The 17,177-nt window shown below is 44.9% G+C and overlaps 1 protein-coding gene across 1 annotated transcript; it reads left to right on the forward strand.

Moving 5' to 3' along the window:
- Window positions 1–2,709: 2,709 nt before the first annotated feature.
- Window positions 2,710–13,183, forward strand: PRPH2 (peripherin 2). The gene is made up of 3 exons (XM_075496328.1): window positions 2,710–3,315; window positions 6,066–6,312; window positions 12,868–13,183. Exons 1-3 carry the CDS (start codon window positions 2,735–2,737, stop codon window positions 13,102–13,104), a joined length of 1,065 nt encoding a protein of 354 aa, XP_075352443.1. The 5' UTR covers window positions 2,710–2,734; the 3' UTR covers window positions 13,105–13,183.
- Window positions 13,184–17,177: the final 3,994 nt, after the last annotated feature.

Genomic DNA, 17,177 nt, shown 5'->3' on the forward strand with positions numbered 1-17,177 from the left:
TTTGCTTGTGTTGATTGCTCTCTGTGATGACTTTAAAGGTACCACGTGAAGTCTTAAAGGTGTAATTAGTACCTGAGTGCCCCTTCCTGAGCGTCAGGTGAATCACTGATCATCTCCCAGAAAACACTAACTATTTAGGAGTGATTTATTAGGACCCCTCCTGTTACCTGTGTTTAAGGAGAGGAGTAAGACAGTAAATTTGGAGGGATCAATGAGCCCTGAAGCATATGCTGCATGTTCTGTTTCACTATTTTTATTCCTGAATTAACAGGAAACACCCTAGTGTATACAATGACATGGTTTTGCTGCATCAGATTTAGCATGGACATCTGAATGTTAAATTATTCAGGTAGCAGGTATTCAGATTATCATCTGTGCTCCTGAATACAAACTTCCCCGTATCCAGAGCAGCACCAGGCTTACACCTGCTCTGGGCAGGTTTACTATTTCTTGTCCTACTAATTGCACTGCAGAACATATTTCACTGTATATCCTCGTGATCCACAGACCGGACAGAAAATTCTTTTTCATTTTAACTAGCGTTTCACTCTGTCATCACTGACAAGAAAGGAAATAGTTTCAAGTTCATTTATCTAGAATTAACTTCAGGCTGTCAGATAAATACACCCCCCCCCCCAAACTACCTAACGTTTCCTAGCTGAGCTAGGAGGAGTCCATGAAACGTAGCTAGCTCCCGGAGGACTCAGTGAAATGTAGTAACGCGCGCTACGGGGTTATGGGATATTTTGCCGAGGAGCCAGGAGAGATGTTATTTCAGTGCTGTGGCTTATTGCACAAAAACATTTAACAGGCTCTCCCAAGAAACAGCGCTTTTCATCCACTTCATGGCAAGCAGAGAGAATAGCCCCTGACGGAGAATTGCCTCCTCCTTTCCTCTCACGCGCTCGCCCTTCCCCTGCAAGGGCGGCAGCAATGCTAACAGCCAGGCCTGCTTTAAGAAAGTCCCCGTTACCAGCTGCTCTCCAGGTCACTGCGACAGCACCCTGATGGGCCAGGAAAGGTCCATCACAAAAACCTTCTGTTCGCTTAGCCCAGGAAAAAGTAGCAGCTCGCTAGCCCTTGCCTTTACTGAAGAGACCTCCAGCATCCCAGGATCTCACACAGTAACTGAGCAGCATCCACAGTACCACACAGCAGCAGACTATCCAAGTGCTATTTTTCAGTGCATTTTTTAAAATTATTCTTATTATTTTTCACACTTGCCTTCCTTCTGGGCAGGTCCCTTCACCTTTCCCTCGGGGCTGGGGCACCATGCTGCTGGCAGCCACGAGAGGATGTCCCCAGGGCACTCGGGCAGCAGCGGGTCAGGCTGGCTCGGGCTGGGGCAAGGCCTCCCCATCCCTCTCCTGGGGCTGCTCCTTTCTCACCTGCGACATTAGCACCCATGCCCTCACACACCTAGAGGTTAATTTTGCATCGCTTGAGGCTGCCTGAGGTTAATTTTGCGTTGCCGTGGCAGGTGGTGAGCCAGCGCGGGACTTCCCCCGTAGCTCTGAACCTCTGCGGGGCGAGGGGGGAGCAGGAGGTGATATTTCAAAGCAAGTAAAACTCCTACAGCGCTGGAAAGCGCGAAAGCCCAGCATCCGTGCTTGCCTGAAGTGGCTGCGTGGCGTAAGGAGGAAGGCCGCCGCAGAAGGAGGGGGTTCATCCCTCCCTTTCTGCCCGCTGCAGCATGAAAGCGGAGCTGGGCTGCAGGTCCCTCGGCAGACCCCGAGGACCCGGGAGTGCCTCCCTTGCACTGGCTGGTGACAACGGCCCAAGGGTCCCTCCCCAGCCGCTGGGTCAAATTCCTCCCAGGTGTAAGGTCCCGGGTCTCCTTGGGCAGCCCCGCTCCCCTCCCTGGCCTGGCGATTATCCAGTAAGCTGCTCACGGCGGCTCGCTTTTTATAAAAGCATCTCTAGATTTCAGGCCGGGGTTTATTTATTGAGTTTCTCTGAACTTTTCCTTTCTCCTTCCCTCCTGCCAAGGCCCAGAGATGGTACAAGCCCTGGAATTAAATAGAAAATGCCAAGCTTAGGTTTTTTAGGTCACCGTAAACTACACACTTATCTGCTTCCAGAACACATAAGCCACAGGATGTCATCTTGGGTCAACACAGAAGGATAAAGACTGGAAAGGTGGTTTTGGCTGTAGATACGAATAAATCACGATCGTGTGGGGGAAGTATATTTTTGTATTCAAGCAGCCTTTTTTAATCTCAGAGCCCTCTTCCTTTTTCCTCAAAGGATCCATATTCTTCTGGCAACAAAGATCTTTTTACATCTCTGGGTTTTCACATGCCGCCCAGCAGCCTAAAGCACAAATCTACTAAATAGTAAAATGAGGGATTATTTCCACTCATCTGTTGACAGACATTTCTCCAAATTGGATCAAATGATTAAAGGTATTAGAATGACGTCTTGCAGATCCGGATCAAATCATTTGAAACCTTGAGACTGTTTCTCCTTTGCTTGGAAGCAACCACCAGAAATAGTTGTAGGTGCTAATTGCCCATTATTCTCCCTAATGTGAAATTGTTAATTTGGATCTTTGAGTATTTTACTTGCTTGAATCCTAACCGGGGGAGCTCAAGATGGAAGGCCCGTGCAGTGGCTCGCTTCCCGCCATGCTGCTCAGGGTCTCTTCCAACGCCTGAATGGTTCTTCCTCAAGTCGCTTACGCCAAGAAGAGGGGTCCAGGCTGTGAAATCTTCCAACGTCTCACATTACGAAGATGGCACTGCTGAAAGTCAAATTCAACCAGAAGAAACGGGTAAAACTAGCCCAGGGACTATGGCTCATGAACTGGTTTTCAGTGTTTGCTGGAATCCTTGTTTTTAGCATGGGGTTGTTCCTCAAAATTGAACTCCGGAAGCGAAGTGAAGTGATGGACAATTCTGAAAGCCACTTTGTGCCCAATTCTTTGATATTGATGGGTATATTATCCTGCGCCTTCAATGGTTTTGCTGGCAAAATTTGCTACGATTCTCTGGATCCCGCTAAATTTGCCAAGTGGAAGCCTTTGCTGAAACCTTACCTGGCACTGTGTTTCTTCTTTAACATACTCATTTTTTTCGTTGCTCTGATTTGCTTTCTCATGCGGGGCTCTCTGGAGAGCACACTGGCCCAGGGGCTCAAGAACGGCATGAAGTTCTACCGGGACACAGACACCCCCGGAAGATGCTTCATGAAGAAGACCATCGACATGCTCCAAATTGAGTTCAAATGCTGTGGGAACAACGGCTTCAAAGATTGGTTCGAAATTCAGTGGATCAGCAATAGGTATCTGGACTTCAGCTCCAAAGAAGTGAAAGAGTAAGTGACTTTGTGGGGTTTGTATCGCGTAGCATTGTTCTTTGATCAGTATTATATTAAAGAAACGTACATCACAACAGGCACTGTCTGGAGGGGGGTTTGTATAGAAAGGGTATTTTCTCTGCTCTTGATTAATAAGCACCCCAAACGTTCAGCTAGATTGCCTCCTCCCCTGTCAAATTCCTCTAATGTTATCCAGAGCATAAAATATAAAGCACCAAAATACAATTCTCACTCTTATGCAGTGTGATGTAAACAGACTTAAAATAATATTTTTTACTGTCTTTTACCTCTTCATAAACCCATTATTACCCCACACATACCTACTCCCAAAATCAACAGGAAAGTATCAGAACTTCACTATTCCTAAAGCAGATTTCAATGCGACTTATTAAGGTCCTAAAAAAAAGACTTCCCTGGATATATACTGCTGACACCACTTTTAAAACTCCACTTCAGATATTGGCAATTAATCAGTCTCATGGAAACAAATAGAAACAGTAACGCTTTACCGATAACTCGTGTATTTTAAATCCTTAAGATTTAGAATTTTATTTTTATATTCACTCAATGGATTGCTTCAGCACTGTGACAATATTGAGCCGTCAACACCCGTTGATGTTCCTAGCTTTACACAGTGTCCCTTGTAGGCAAATGCATTTTATGTTCTCTCCTGTATAAAAACATGTTCAACACATATACTTGTGCCTAATTTTTTTAAACCTCACATGAAAACAGCACTAGTTTCCTCTGTACAAAGCAGAGCAGATTGTTGACCAGAAACACCTTGATGGCTCTGATGTCAGTGCCCAAAGAGGCAGTAATCTCAAAATCAGGTTAGGCGCAGTAAGCGCAAGTAAAAAATAAACATGAGAACAAATGAACTTTTGAAATTAAGAAATGAGCACTGAGCATAAATACCCACAACCTTTTAAAAAATTAAGCATCGGGGGAAGAGATCGTTGTTCAGAGTTCTCTGGGAACATAATTCGTTAACGTTCATACTCTGTGGTTGCACAAAGGGTCTTGTAAACTGGAGGCAATCTGCCTTTTAAATATACTGCCTATGTTAAAAATGTCTGAAGTAATTTTGAAAAAAGCTTTGTGTATCTCCTGGGATCCCTGCCTGACTGTGTAAATGGTATTTCACTTGTGCGTCTCTCTGCGTATTGTTTTGACTTGTTGGGTCCTCTGGTTGTTTTTGCAATTCTGAACTAGGACTTTATAGTGAGAACTGTTACAGGCTTAACCTATTGCACTGTGGGGTTATAACAAATACATTCGCCATTTAATAAGGGAGTATTTGCATTGCAAAGGTATGCCCATGGGTATAAATAACTACTTGAAAACATAGTAAGTTCACCTTGACAGCATTATATGGAGATTTGAGAGCTGTAACTTAATCCAGCAGCAGTGGAAGGGCAAAGCACAGAGGGAAAACAAGGTTATATTGTCCTTAATAGACGATGTCTTGTTTGGGACTGAGACTCAGGGCAATTTCTTTGTACTACTGAGGCAGGAAATAGGGCACTGAAAATCCACGAATGGATATTAATGAGTGAATTCGAGGTTTGAACTACGCAGTGGTGCACAATCTCTGCTCACATTCCTGGTGGGATATTCTGGCCCCTCTGCAGTCAACAGCAAAGTTCTCCTTAATTCTAGGGAAGGTGGGAGTCCGTCCCCCACAATATGATTTTTATATTATTTGTAGAGCAAAGGCCTGATCCAATCTCTCTGAAACTGGTGGAACATTTACACATCAATGGGAATTAGACCCAACTCAGAGCACACTTTACATCTAGAGACAAAACCTCAACTGCATTTGGTGTTTAGATATATTTAGGTCACGACTGCAAAGTGGAATTTTGCTTCACCAGGCTGTTGCAATCACCTCTCTCTTTATGACACAACTTTGAAATATCCACATAGAAAGCTACACGTGACTCTCAGAATTTTTCACCTTTCTAGATCACTGGGGCTCTCCATTCTGTCATTTTCTAAGCAAAATGGCATTTGTTAGAGTTGCAGTCCTCTTATTATAGTCTTTTTTTGCAGTGCGAGTGGAACTATTTGCCTTCTAAGTATCTCTCATCTAAACACCTCATAAGGCCCCAGACTAAATGGATGTTTATGGAGAGCAACCACAGTGTCAAGTGAACAATAGCTGGGGAGCTCCTGCAAGGACTTCAGAAATTTTTCAACATCCCGTTGTTGAAGCACATTTCATGTTTTAAATACTGGCTACCTTCCCAAGCCAAGAATAAATGCGTAACCCCTTCCTGGAGCGATTATCATCAAAGAGAAGCTGTTAGGTTTGCTGGATCAATGGTCTAGCTGGATATGGTGGGTCCTAAGGCTGTTGTGGGTCCTTTTCCAAGCTCAGGTCACATCCAGCATCTCCCTTTCACCCTATGCTGTGAGCACTCTTTTCTGACTGCCCCTCCTGCAATTTCTCTCTGCCATTTCCTTTTCTTAAAAATTAATTTCTTTGAAGAAGTGACCTGAGAGGGCGTGTTTCCATCATGAAGAGTTCATTATAGACTCAGTGTAGCCTTGACATAGAAAAGGATTTCAGAGAGGAAAAACACGCAGGACAAATGCCGCTACATAAACAGGGGATGCGGAGAAATGGCACGGCCGGCAGGCTTTGCCAAGCCACGTTGCCTTTGCTTTCCTTTCTCGTGCAAGTTTGCTCCGGTATATCTGTGTGTGCGTGTACTCACCCCCGCTTCTGCCCTTGCCCGTAGTCGGATCAAAAGCAACGTGGATGGAAGGTACTTGGTGGACGGCGTCCCTTTCAGCTGCTGCAACCCCAGCTCCCCGAGACCCTGCATCCAGTACCAGGTCACCAACAACTCGGCGCACTACAGCTACGACTACCAAACGGAGGAGCTCAACCTCTGGCGCCGTGGCTGCCGGGAAGCCCTCCTGCACTACTACAGCAGCATGATGAGCTCCATGGGTGTCGTCGTCCTCCTCGTCTGGCTTTTTGAGGTAACCCTCTCCCCTCGGCCCTGCTTTGCTGAAGCGCCAGCTCCAGAGGGGCAGAGCGTTTTTCAGCACGGACTTTTGAGTTAAAGATCAGATCTTTTTAAAATAAATTGTCCGCCGCCGTTCTTTGGCTGAGAAAACATCTAATAGTGAACATCTGCGTAAGGTCTGAAAGGTCCCAGGCTGGAGACACGGCTGGGAAGCGTGGAGTGGGTGTTAGATTACAGACTCCCCCTTCAGAGCAAGGGGCCAGAGCCTTGGGTATCCCAGAGCAAGAAGGAAAAAGGGACCGATTTTCTGCCAAATGCAGGGTGCCAGGCAGACAAGAGCGTGAGAGGGCTCAGCTGTCCAGATGCATTCATTTTACTTGTGTCGCCGTTAGTGGGGAATGAAAAGTACACAAAGCAGTGCATCAGAAAGAGATGGCGGTAATTTGTGGGACAGAAAGTGCAATTAAGAGGTTTATGTGCTGATGAAAATACGACCTAGAGCCATGCACAGTGTCCAGCTTCAGGGCAGCATTTGGTTTAAGGTCCTTCATCAGCTCTATCAATGGTTTTGGTCACAAGAAGCGGCTTAGGTGAAGCAGATGGATTAATTTTATTTTATTTTGCTTCCTGAAGCCACCGTGCATATGCAAACAGGTGCAGATACTGCCCAGTGCAGGTGTTTGTGGGCACCGTAACCTGAAGTGCAGCTTTGCTGCTAAAATACTGTTCATTCAATGCAAGGAAAACATGTCCTTCTGCCTCTGGAAGATGGCCAGTTTTCTAGCCGGGGTGTTCAATCCATGCGAATACGCAGGGAGCATGGGCTGGCAGTGGCACGAGGGCTGGCAGGTGAGGCGCGGGATGCAGAGACAGGGCAGGACGGGATGGCAAAAGGGGAGGGTGCAGCTCACTGTGCGACACGGAGTGCAGCAGACCCTTTCTAACCCTTGAAATGCTGCTGCAAATGGCATTGCCTATTTTGAATGATTCAGCCAGCTTTTTTAAAATTTAGATGAACGCAAAGTAAAAAAAGATGCATTGTATTTTGATACAAGCACTGGGCAACACCCTTCCAGGAATGACGATACTTTTTAGAAAATAAACGCCTACCCAAATAACCTGTGAACTGAAAAAAAATTCATAAAGTTACTTCATGTTGTGTTATTTTAAAAATAACTACTCTGCACGGCTGAGAAAGGTACTACCTCCCTGTACCACCGTTATTCTGGGAAGACAAGAAAGAGGAGCTCGTGTCTCAGCCCAAATTCAAATGAAGGGTTCTTGAAGAGAGGGGAATTTCAGCTGTATATGAAAATCAGAAGGAAATTCAAAAACTCGGGAAAAATGCACAGAAATACTAATGCCAGCTGTGAAAAATCATGACTAGGAACCTGCAACATACCTCTGCTGACTCGTAGGAGATTAATGACACCGATAGGTTAACATTAATAGCAGCGATAAAAATACAGTATTTTATTTCTAACTCTTCAAAGTACACCCGGGTAGTATTTTCAATCTGTGGTGTAATGAGAAATACGATCTTCTCTTTTTCTCTTTGTCTTTTTCAAAATAAAAGGTGATATTTTTCTCAGGTAATCAGAGGACTCTCAGGGCAAAGCTTTAAAGAAATATCACAATCCTGGGTGATATTAATTGGCCCTCCTGAATATTTATGACTTGCCTGATATTCTACCATAAAGGGTCCAGATTTGGGTCTCAAACTCCCTCTGGGTTTAAGATAAACTTTGAAGGGAGAAGCAAAGCAGGAAGCAGACATTAATTTAGTCTCCCTTGAAATATAACCACTTTCTTTAAATTGCAGTCAGGGTAGGAAACAATTTTATACTGCGTAGGAGCACAGCAGAGGTCCCAACTCCTGGCCAAGGTAAGATTTCGGACTGACCAGGGTGCGACCCAGCTGGGAATTAGCGTGCTGGCTCTGCGCTTCGCGTTTTCCCTTGGACCAGCTTGCTGAGAAGTTACAGAAAAGCGCAAAAGCAAAGGAGCGCCCTGGTTTGCTTTGCACCTGGGGCCCCTGCAAACTGGGGCCAGCAGCACGGCCACGCCAGCTCCCCAGCAAAGCCCTTCTGGGGGCCGGTGGAGGACTCTTCCAGCTGGGTTGGTGGTATTGGCCTGTGGGAAGTGGGGCACAGCACGGAGGGAAACACTAATCACAGCTGCTACTTTGAGCCGTAGAAAGACGTAACGTGCCAAATGGGTGTAGGGACCTCAGGGAAGGCCATTTAGGTTTAATGTTTCTATATTAGGTGCAAGGAAGAATGAACCTATTTTGAAGTATTAAAACTTCTATTTGAAAAAAATGCAGCGTGTCATATTTTCTGAAAGTATATTATTATCCACATTTACTAGCAAAAGCTGTAGGCTTCCCAGGAGTGACAACTGGTCATGAGGGTGACAAAAAAAGATCACACCCTGCTCTAGCTAAGCCGCCTCAGGCTAAACCCTGGCAAACAGATGGGCTTCGCTGCAGAAGGTCAAGCAGAGCAAGCCTAGCTGTCTTCTTGACCTGCCTCAGCCAGCGAAGAGGAAATGGGGGGTTCAAGGGTGCCCTGAATAGAGCATTTCAAAAGGAAGGGAGGGCAACAGCTGGTTCCTGAGATGCTTCAGGTCCTTCACCTGTATAAACACGTGGCTCTCGATAGTCACAGCTACTGCGATGGCTGAGACCCTGAGATTCATCTCACATGTGGTACCCCAGAGGGAGCCCAGAGCTGAGCTCCAGGAGGTGGGAACCCAGGAGAGCGATGAGCCACGAGCGGGAGGTGCATTGCACATCGTGCACTGGAGAGTAAACTCTCTGATGCATTCAACACTAGGAGCGAACTCCCGATAGCCTTCAAAACCAGCCCACAGGCAGCAGGGGAACAGGGACCCTCCGGAAGGACACAGTTTGCTCTGTCGGCGCAAATCAAGGGGCTGAGCACGCCGTGGTGCAGGTGGATGCACCGGTCCAGCCTGGCCGTACCCAGCCCTGGAGAATCACTGCAGCCTCGTTCTTCCTGCCGCTTTGAAGTTGCTGTAAAATGACAAGAGCTTTCATGACAGTTTGTTCACTGGGCAGGGGAAATCATCACTTAGTGACTCTGGGCTAGCTTTGGGACCCTGATGCCCAGGCCTTCTCTGCTGGATTGTGATTAAGCAGAGATCTGCAACCCAAAGCCACAGACTGGTTGAGGTTGGAAGGGACTCTGGAGGTCACCTAGGCCAACCCCTCCTGCTCAAGCAGGGGCACGTGGAGCTGGTTGCACAGCACCGTGTCCAGGCGGCTTTTGAATATCTCCAAGGAGGGAGACTCCACTTCTCTGGGCAACCTCTGCCAGTGCTCAGTCACCCTCAGAGTGAAAAAGTGTTTCCTGATGTTCAGACAGAAGCTCTTATGTTTGTGCCCATGGCCTCTTGTCCTGTCACTGGGCACCACTGAAAAGAGCCTGGCTCCATCTTCTTTGCACTCTCCCTTCAGGTATTTGTACGCACTGATGAGATCGCCCTGAGCCTTCTCTTCTCCAGGCTGAGCAGTCCCACTTCTCTCAGCCTTTCTCGTAGGATAGGAGAGGTGCTCCAGTCCCTTCATCATCTCAGTGGCCCTTCGCTGGACTCTCTCCAGTATGTCCATGTCTCTCTTGAACTGGGGAGCCCAGAACTGGACACAGCACTCCAACTGTGGCCTCACCAGTGCTGAGTAGAGGGGAAGGATCACCTCCCTCGACCTGCTGGCAATACTTTGTCTAATGCAGCCCAGGATACCATTAGCCTTCTTCGCCGCAAGGTCACATTGCTGCCTCACGTTCAACTTTGTGTCCACCAAGACGCCCAGGCCCTTTGCTACTGAGCTGCTTTCAGCTCGTCACCCCCCAGCACATACTGGTGCATGGGCTTGTTCCTTCCCTGGTGCGGGACTTCGCACTTCTCCTTGTTGAACCTCCTGTCAGTCCATGTCTCCAGCCTGTCTAGGTCCCTCAAAGTACCTCTACAAAGCTGAAGCATGCTGAGGCATTAACATACATTTTTGAGGCAGCAGACACATCCGGCTGCCTTCCGTAATTTTGCTGATACTATGATCTATGCACTGCATGCAGCTCGACGTGTCCTGGCCAGGACTTGCAAATGAAGAGATGGGGGCTATTGAAAAGCTGCCTGCATTAAAGGTTCTGGGTAAATAATTTACAACGTAAATTACTTCAGCTAAATTGATAGTCCAAGGCTCTATGCTATCATATAGGAGATAGGCTAACTTGCCAGATAGTTGTCTTCAACTTCCTGGCCTCTCTTCTCATCCGGCAGAGAAGGCAGGCTCAGGTCTGAGGAGATGAGGAGAGCCCGAACGTTTTGCACTCCTTTTAGCAAATCTCAACCCCAGGGACCCAAAATCTTTCTGAGCAAGATTTATAAGAAAATGACCTGAGAGCAAATTTTAGAAAGAATGAATGTTAAGAAAATTAAACTAAGAGAAAATGTCACAGAATCTCCTCTGAGGGCAGGTCAGCTGCTCCCTTCTGCACAAGCACCTTCCTTTTTTAAAGCATGGCCATATTTAGTGACTTAGAGCCATCCAGGAAGCCTGTAAGTACAGCTAATTCTGCTGTCAAATAGTGGGACTTAGTAAATCAGCCACAAAAATAAGCTCCTGCTGACATACAGTGAGGTAGCACAAGTAGAGAGCAATGTGGAGGCCATCTTTTGCATCCAGTCCTATTAATCTTTATTTGCAGCAGCCATTAATAGGAAAGATATTAGTCCCATGACTGAAAGCAGCAAAACTGGGGCTCAGATTGAAAGGAAGATGTCCAAGGTTTTAAATCCCAAGACTAGTGTGATGTGATTTGTCACTTCTTGTGACCTTTATAGAATAGTGTTTCAATGATTTAATGCATCATAGTATTGGGTAGATCCACAACAAAATGACGCTATTTCCAGATTCAGGGCCATTAGAACCTTCTTTGAGGACCAACGTGTTGCAAGTCATGTGTTCCTATGTTGAACAGGATGAAAATTTGCCTTTGCACGTGGAACTAGTTGATGAAGCTTGTTTGTTTGACCAATGTTTTTCCCTTTCTGGTCTCGAGTGAAGGCAGAGAAACATCAACATCTGAAAATTTCGAGGGTAACCAACGGTTACCCTTTAGCCTTCCAAGAGTTTGGAGACACTGATCATATACAAGCAGGATGACCAGGGTAGATAGGCTACTGAATGGTCCACAGAAGCACATGCTTGTGCAGGCCCAGGAGTCCAAAAACCACATGTGAATTTTGCAATTGGCCGCGCTATGTGGCTGAATCCCAGCTTCAAATCTGCCCAGCCACCCAGTGCTGTAATCCTGCATGACAGCTTGCAAGCTTCCTCCATCTCCCGCTCAACAGCCCCAACAGAGAGCAGCACCTTGCAGGTCTGGGGCAGCTCTCCGTGGGCCTCAGCTGTGCCACCAGGTAAGCAAGGCACAGGGATGCCAACCTCTTCAACCATTATGGGTTAGGGAGACCAGAGGTAATCACTTCCTTGGGAATTTGGATAGGATAACAGAGCCATCATACTTCCCTCGCAGAACAAATCCCATGAGGTCGTTCACAACCATCAGTGGTCTCGATCTTAGCTTTACCTAGCACATGAAAGACTAAACTAGTCTTTTGCTTCCCTGTCCTGACCACCTGCTCTACCACCTCATCAAGCTGGCTCTTCTGGGCGCTGCCTTTTCTTTCTTTCTCGACTTCACACATCAATCACTTTTCTTCGTAAGCACCACAATGGTGGAAGTCATACTGTTCTGAACGGTGTCAGAAGGCAGGAGGCTGGCTAAAAACATTCTCTCCGGAGGCAGGTTTGGGGTGCCGCTGGTGTCAGGGGTGTTACAGCAGCATAGTGCAGTAGAAAGAGTCTCAGTCAGGGCTGCTGGGACTGGTAAATACTTTATCAGAAATAGAAATTTGTCTTAGATGGAACCAGTGAGAGATACAGATCAGGTCCTGCCTTCGTTTCCTTGTTTGCACATACTTATATAAAAACAAAACCGGAATTTGAAGTAGACAAGCTGATGGCTCAAATCCTAACGCTGCTCTGTTCTGCACAGATGCCGATTCATGAATATCTATCTCCTTAATCAGATTAATATACTTGCCAAACACATTAAGGTCAATGTGAAGTAAAAGTATCTGGAGTTAAAATTAAGTGGATGGTGGCAGAGCCTGTTGTTGCACATATAAACAGCTTTATGTGCATCTAATGCCCAGCAGCAGAGGTTTCATTAAAATCTCTCAGGAGGCACCTACCCTGTGACGGTGTACGTAGAATATTTCGGACCTCCACCCTCTCCTTTCCTACTCGTGAAGGGAGGTTTTCCTCCTGCCAGCTCCCCCTCACCCCAGCTGGCCATCCCAGAGGGGAAGGCTGCTCAGGATCTCCTCTTGTTTGGAGGATTCCCGCAGCCCTTAAGCTGTATCTGGCATTTTGTTCATGCCATCAGCCCAGGCTGCTGATAGCAGAGGAGGGTGAAGACGTGGAGAAGGGTATAAAGGTTTGCCTGACGCTCTCTGCCTTTTCCATTGCGTGGCACAGATGGCTGTGATGGTTGGCTTGCGTCTTCTGCACACCTCTCTGGAAAGCATCGCAAATCCTGAAGACCCTGAGTGTGAAAGCGAAGGCTGGATCCTGGAGAACAGCCTGAAGGACACTTTGAAGTCCATGCTGGAGAGTTTGAAAAAGATTGGTAAGTTCAATCAGGTGGAAGCAGACGCCGAAGGGGCCGAAGGAGAGGAAGGTGGGAAGACTCCAGCCATCACAACGGTCAGTTGAGCTTCTAATTGATGTGGACTTTTTATCAGAGAGGAATAAAAAAACTGAGATTTGTGAATATCTACGTTTTAAAAGCTATGTATCAACCATCACAATACACATTTCTACGCATGATTTTTTTGGTATATGGGAGTATACAACATAGTGCACCTTGGGATAATACATTTATCCACAATGTGAGTACACCATATTCATAACTTCTGGGGAAAATGACCCCACTAGGACTTGCAATATTCACGTGTTCCCTTATCAGGGACAGTTAGTTTAAAAAAAAAAAAAAAAAAAAAAAATGCTGGCATCACATGGTGATCTGTTCCATCTTATTTTGAAATTAAAAGTGGAATTTGAAAAGTTAATATTTTTTGCTCAAGTTGTTTTATCAGCACACTTCATGTACTTCAACTTTTAAAGACACAGATTGGTTTTCTGGGGAGTAACATGTTAGAAGTCAAAGGAAGAAGGAGTTCCAGAATTGTATATAACTTAGTATACAGGTATTTTGACAAACCTCTCATATAATGCGATTTTTGTTAATGTGCTAAGCAATGGTATTTTCTGCTGTATTCTTCAGATGTACATAGAACAAAATGCAAACTTATGCTGAGAATTTATGTACTAAGCAAAAATTGTAATTTAATGAAACAGCGCAAGTATCATGGAAACAACATTAAGGTAAGATTTACGAGTTTTGTTTCTCAGGGTTTTTTTCAGCCTGTATAACTTGAATGAGTGTGTTGTAGACTTATGCTTCACCTTGTATTTAAACAAGCAGAAGCTTAGAAGATTCCTCTCGTAGTGGGTGGAATCAATGCTATGAGCATGTGCCAGTTACAGTTATTCTGGACATTTTAAAAAGTGTGTAATCTCATAGCTTGCTCCAGAATATTCAAGCCCAACTATTTTTAAGACAAGGGGGGGAAAAAAAAAGGCTACTTAGAACTAACACTTTAAATGTTTTCCAGGGTCCTAGCAAATGGATACCATTCATCTGCAAGTACATCAAGCCTCAAACTTTGAGGCCAGGGAAAAGTAAGTTTAAATCAGTCCCCAGTGTGCAAGTTTTGCAAGTTTTATTTTTCTTTATCAGTGATAGGGTACCCTTCATTATATCTTCTAAGTCAAAGCGAAGGCACATTTTTGCATATGCTGCATCTCTCCAAACATATTGTCATAGCTGGAGGACCCTGTTCTTATATACAAAGTTGGAATAAGAAGTGGGAAGAGTTTGCTGTGGTGCGTGGCCTCTAGTAAGGGAAGAGAGCATCGTCTTGAGTTTATCTGCAGCTGCCAGATAAATTCAGCTAAAGGGAAAGAAACCCGAGAGAGCAAACCCCAAACCCCTGCACAAACAATTGCAGACATCTCAGTCCCTCAGCTACGAGCCAGGCACCACACTTATTTTTACCCCGGCTGTGCAAAACCTCTATTTCTCTGCAATGTACCTGGGAGAGTTTTCTCAGCAGGTCCCTTCCACCTGGCTGGTGGCCGGTCTTCAAACGAAGCCATGTTTGCAGCTGCCTGATCATTGCACAGCCCGTTAGTTTTCATTCTTAATCACTTGTGCACTTGCCCCAGCAGCACTCGGCTCCTCCGGCTTTTGTTCAAACTCCCTCTAGGATGGACAGACCGGTTCACAGCGGGACAGGTAGGGACGTGTCTGTACATCAAGCCATAGTCTGTATCTCGGTGGCCAGGCTGTTTCAGGCCGTCTGCATGCAAGGTTTGATTTTGACAGGTATTCGTGGCATCCTTTCACTCTTTCAAAGCTGGTCAAAGCTTTTAACTTTAGTTACAGTAATGAATTTAGTCACAGTAATGAATTAAAAGGTCAACTCTGTTCTTTTCTGCGTAAGACTGACTAGAAACAGGGCAACTAATGTAAAAGCCAACTTGCTATTCACCACAGCCTATCGTCTATTGCTTTGCTGAGGGACACTCTGCATGGCAGAACTGTACAAACCAGACCAACTCCTTCCTTCTCAATCAGACGTCGCTATGACCGGCTGCTCCTCTCAGCCGGTCCGTTAGAGAAGAACGGGATTGTGGATGGCACGTGATGTGGCCACATATATCAGAGAAGAGCTTTTTGGAGGAGTCACATATGGATAGGAGCTGCATTACAAGGATTAATTACAGTTTTTCCTTGTGAGGCTTCAGTGTGCTGTGATCTATACTGGCTACTTGACTAGACATCTGATTTTTCAGAGAGATGTAGATTTATTGCTGCCCTAGAAATCTAGCTCAGGCCCCATTGCTTTAGACAGGACTCTCCAATTATTTGTGGTCTCTATTTTTTTTTCAGTCTATTGCTAGAGCGACATAACAAATTGTCAAATTATTCTTTCAACACCACATTGGAGAAGCCAGTTCCCAGGGCAAGGGTCTCACGGTATTAGACAGGTAGAGAGACCATCTGAGACAGGATTATGAAGAATAGCACTGGAATCGGGGTTTCGTACAAATAAGAACAAATAGTATATATGCTAATGCTGTCTAAAATAAAGCCTCCTGGTTAACGAAGATCTTTGTAACATCTTATGATTACTACAAGATTGTAATACGACTCCTTTGTAAAATATTACATGTACTATATCATTTGTCCAATCTTAAATATACTTTCTTGTGACATCGCAAATGCTGTTCTAGATATCTCTGCTGCCTGCAAATGTAAATCTAGGTATTAAAAATTACATTGCAAGTAAAGACCTCTTTAAAGAAAATGTTTAAATATATACAATTTAATACAGATTTCTTTAATTTGCATTACTGCTGACTTTTTGCTTCTGAATTCATTTTTTTGGACCCATTTGATGTGTTCCTATAGATGGGAAGCTTTTCCCCCCTCTGTATAATGCTCTGAGAGAAAGCAAACTTTCCCCTTCTCATGTGCCCAGCTAAGCTCAGGCTGTGCAAACAGACCCCTAAATCACTTTCCTTTTACTAGAAACAGAACTTGCTGGACCGTTTTAGTAGTATCCTCTTGTAGTACATAGGAATTACATCTTCATGGGCCTTAACTTCTAGAAGTGCTCAACAAGTGAAACCACCAGCATCCTCAGGATCTTTGGCGACCAGCTAAACTGTGCGTTTAGCCTCTTTTTTCCCCATTAAAATCTAACATGCAACAGACATTCAAAAGAAAGCGTTGTTGTTATTTTAAATTTAAGTAGTAAAGCTCACGTAGTCAAAGCTGCCTGCAGCAATCCAACAACTCCCAGAACCGTGCCCTGATTTTCAAACTAATAAACTTCAGAAGGATGCGAGCTTAATTCATACAAACCAGGCCACTTCTTTTTAGGTACCTCCATACGGATTACCGGCTTAAATTCAAGTACCCAGACCTGAGAGCCATCCTAAGGCCTTGAAGTGCCAACTTCTAGGAAATATCTTTTATTTTTTAAAAGAAATGACAAAAAGTGCACTATTTTACTTGTGACATTTATTTGAAGGGACACAGAACGTTCACTAAAGTGCTTTAAAGGAGGAAATATAAACAGCTCCCTTAAAGCTATTAATTCCTAAGTAGCCTTAATACAATTGATAAGATTAGCCTCCATGCATTACATGAGCTTGGACATTTTATAATACCAGCCAAATGCATGTGTGGAGCTTAGCAAAGAGCATGGGAATGCTATATCGGGCTTGTAGGCACCACGCACTTCCTCACCAATGGTCAAGAAAGGTTTTCAAGGCTGCTATAAACAAAGAGGGATCCCCTTTGGAAATAAGCAAAACACTTATTTCCACCCGACTTGTTTGCTTTGTAAAAAAACCAAACACTGCTCTTACCACAATCAACGTAAAATGGGAACGGATCACAAATGCTTATTAAAAAAAAAAAAATTAAAGAGCATTATTAGAGATTAGTTAATTAAGAGATAAGGCCAGAAAAATAGAATGGTGCCATGTGATAACAGCCCCCTGCGGGGAGACGAAGGCTTAGGCAAATTTATTTCTGGTAACAGGAGTGCAGCTATCTCGATGAAATCTGAAGTAATGCGTACATGAAACCTTTTCCTCTTTTTTTTTTTTTTAAATTATATCAGACCTATAGTGTTCAGTGACTGACTGAA

Source organism: Mycteria americana, chromosome 3, assembly GCF_035582795.1.
Source record: "Mycteria americana isolate JAX WOST 10 ecotype Jacksonville Zoo and Gardens chromosome 3, USCA_MyAme_1.0, whole genome shotgun sequence".
Classification (NCBI taxonomy): domain Eukaryota; kingdom Metazoa; phylum Chordata; class Aves; order Ciconiiformes; family Ciconiidae; genus Mycteria; species Mycteria americana.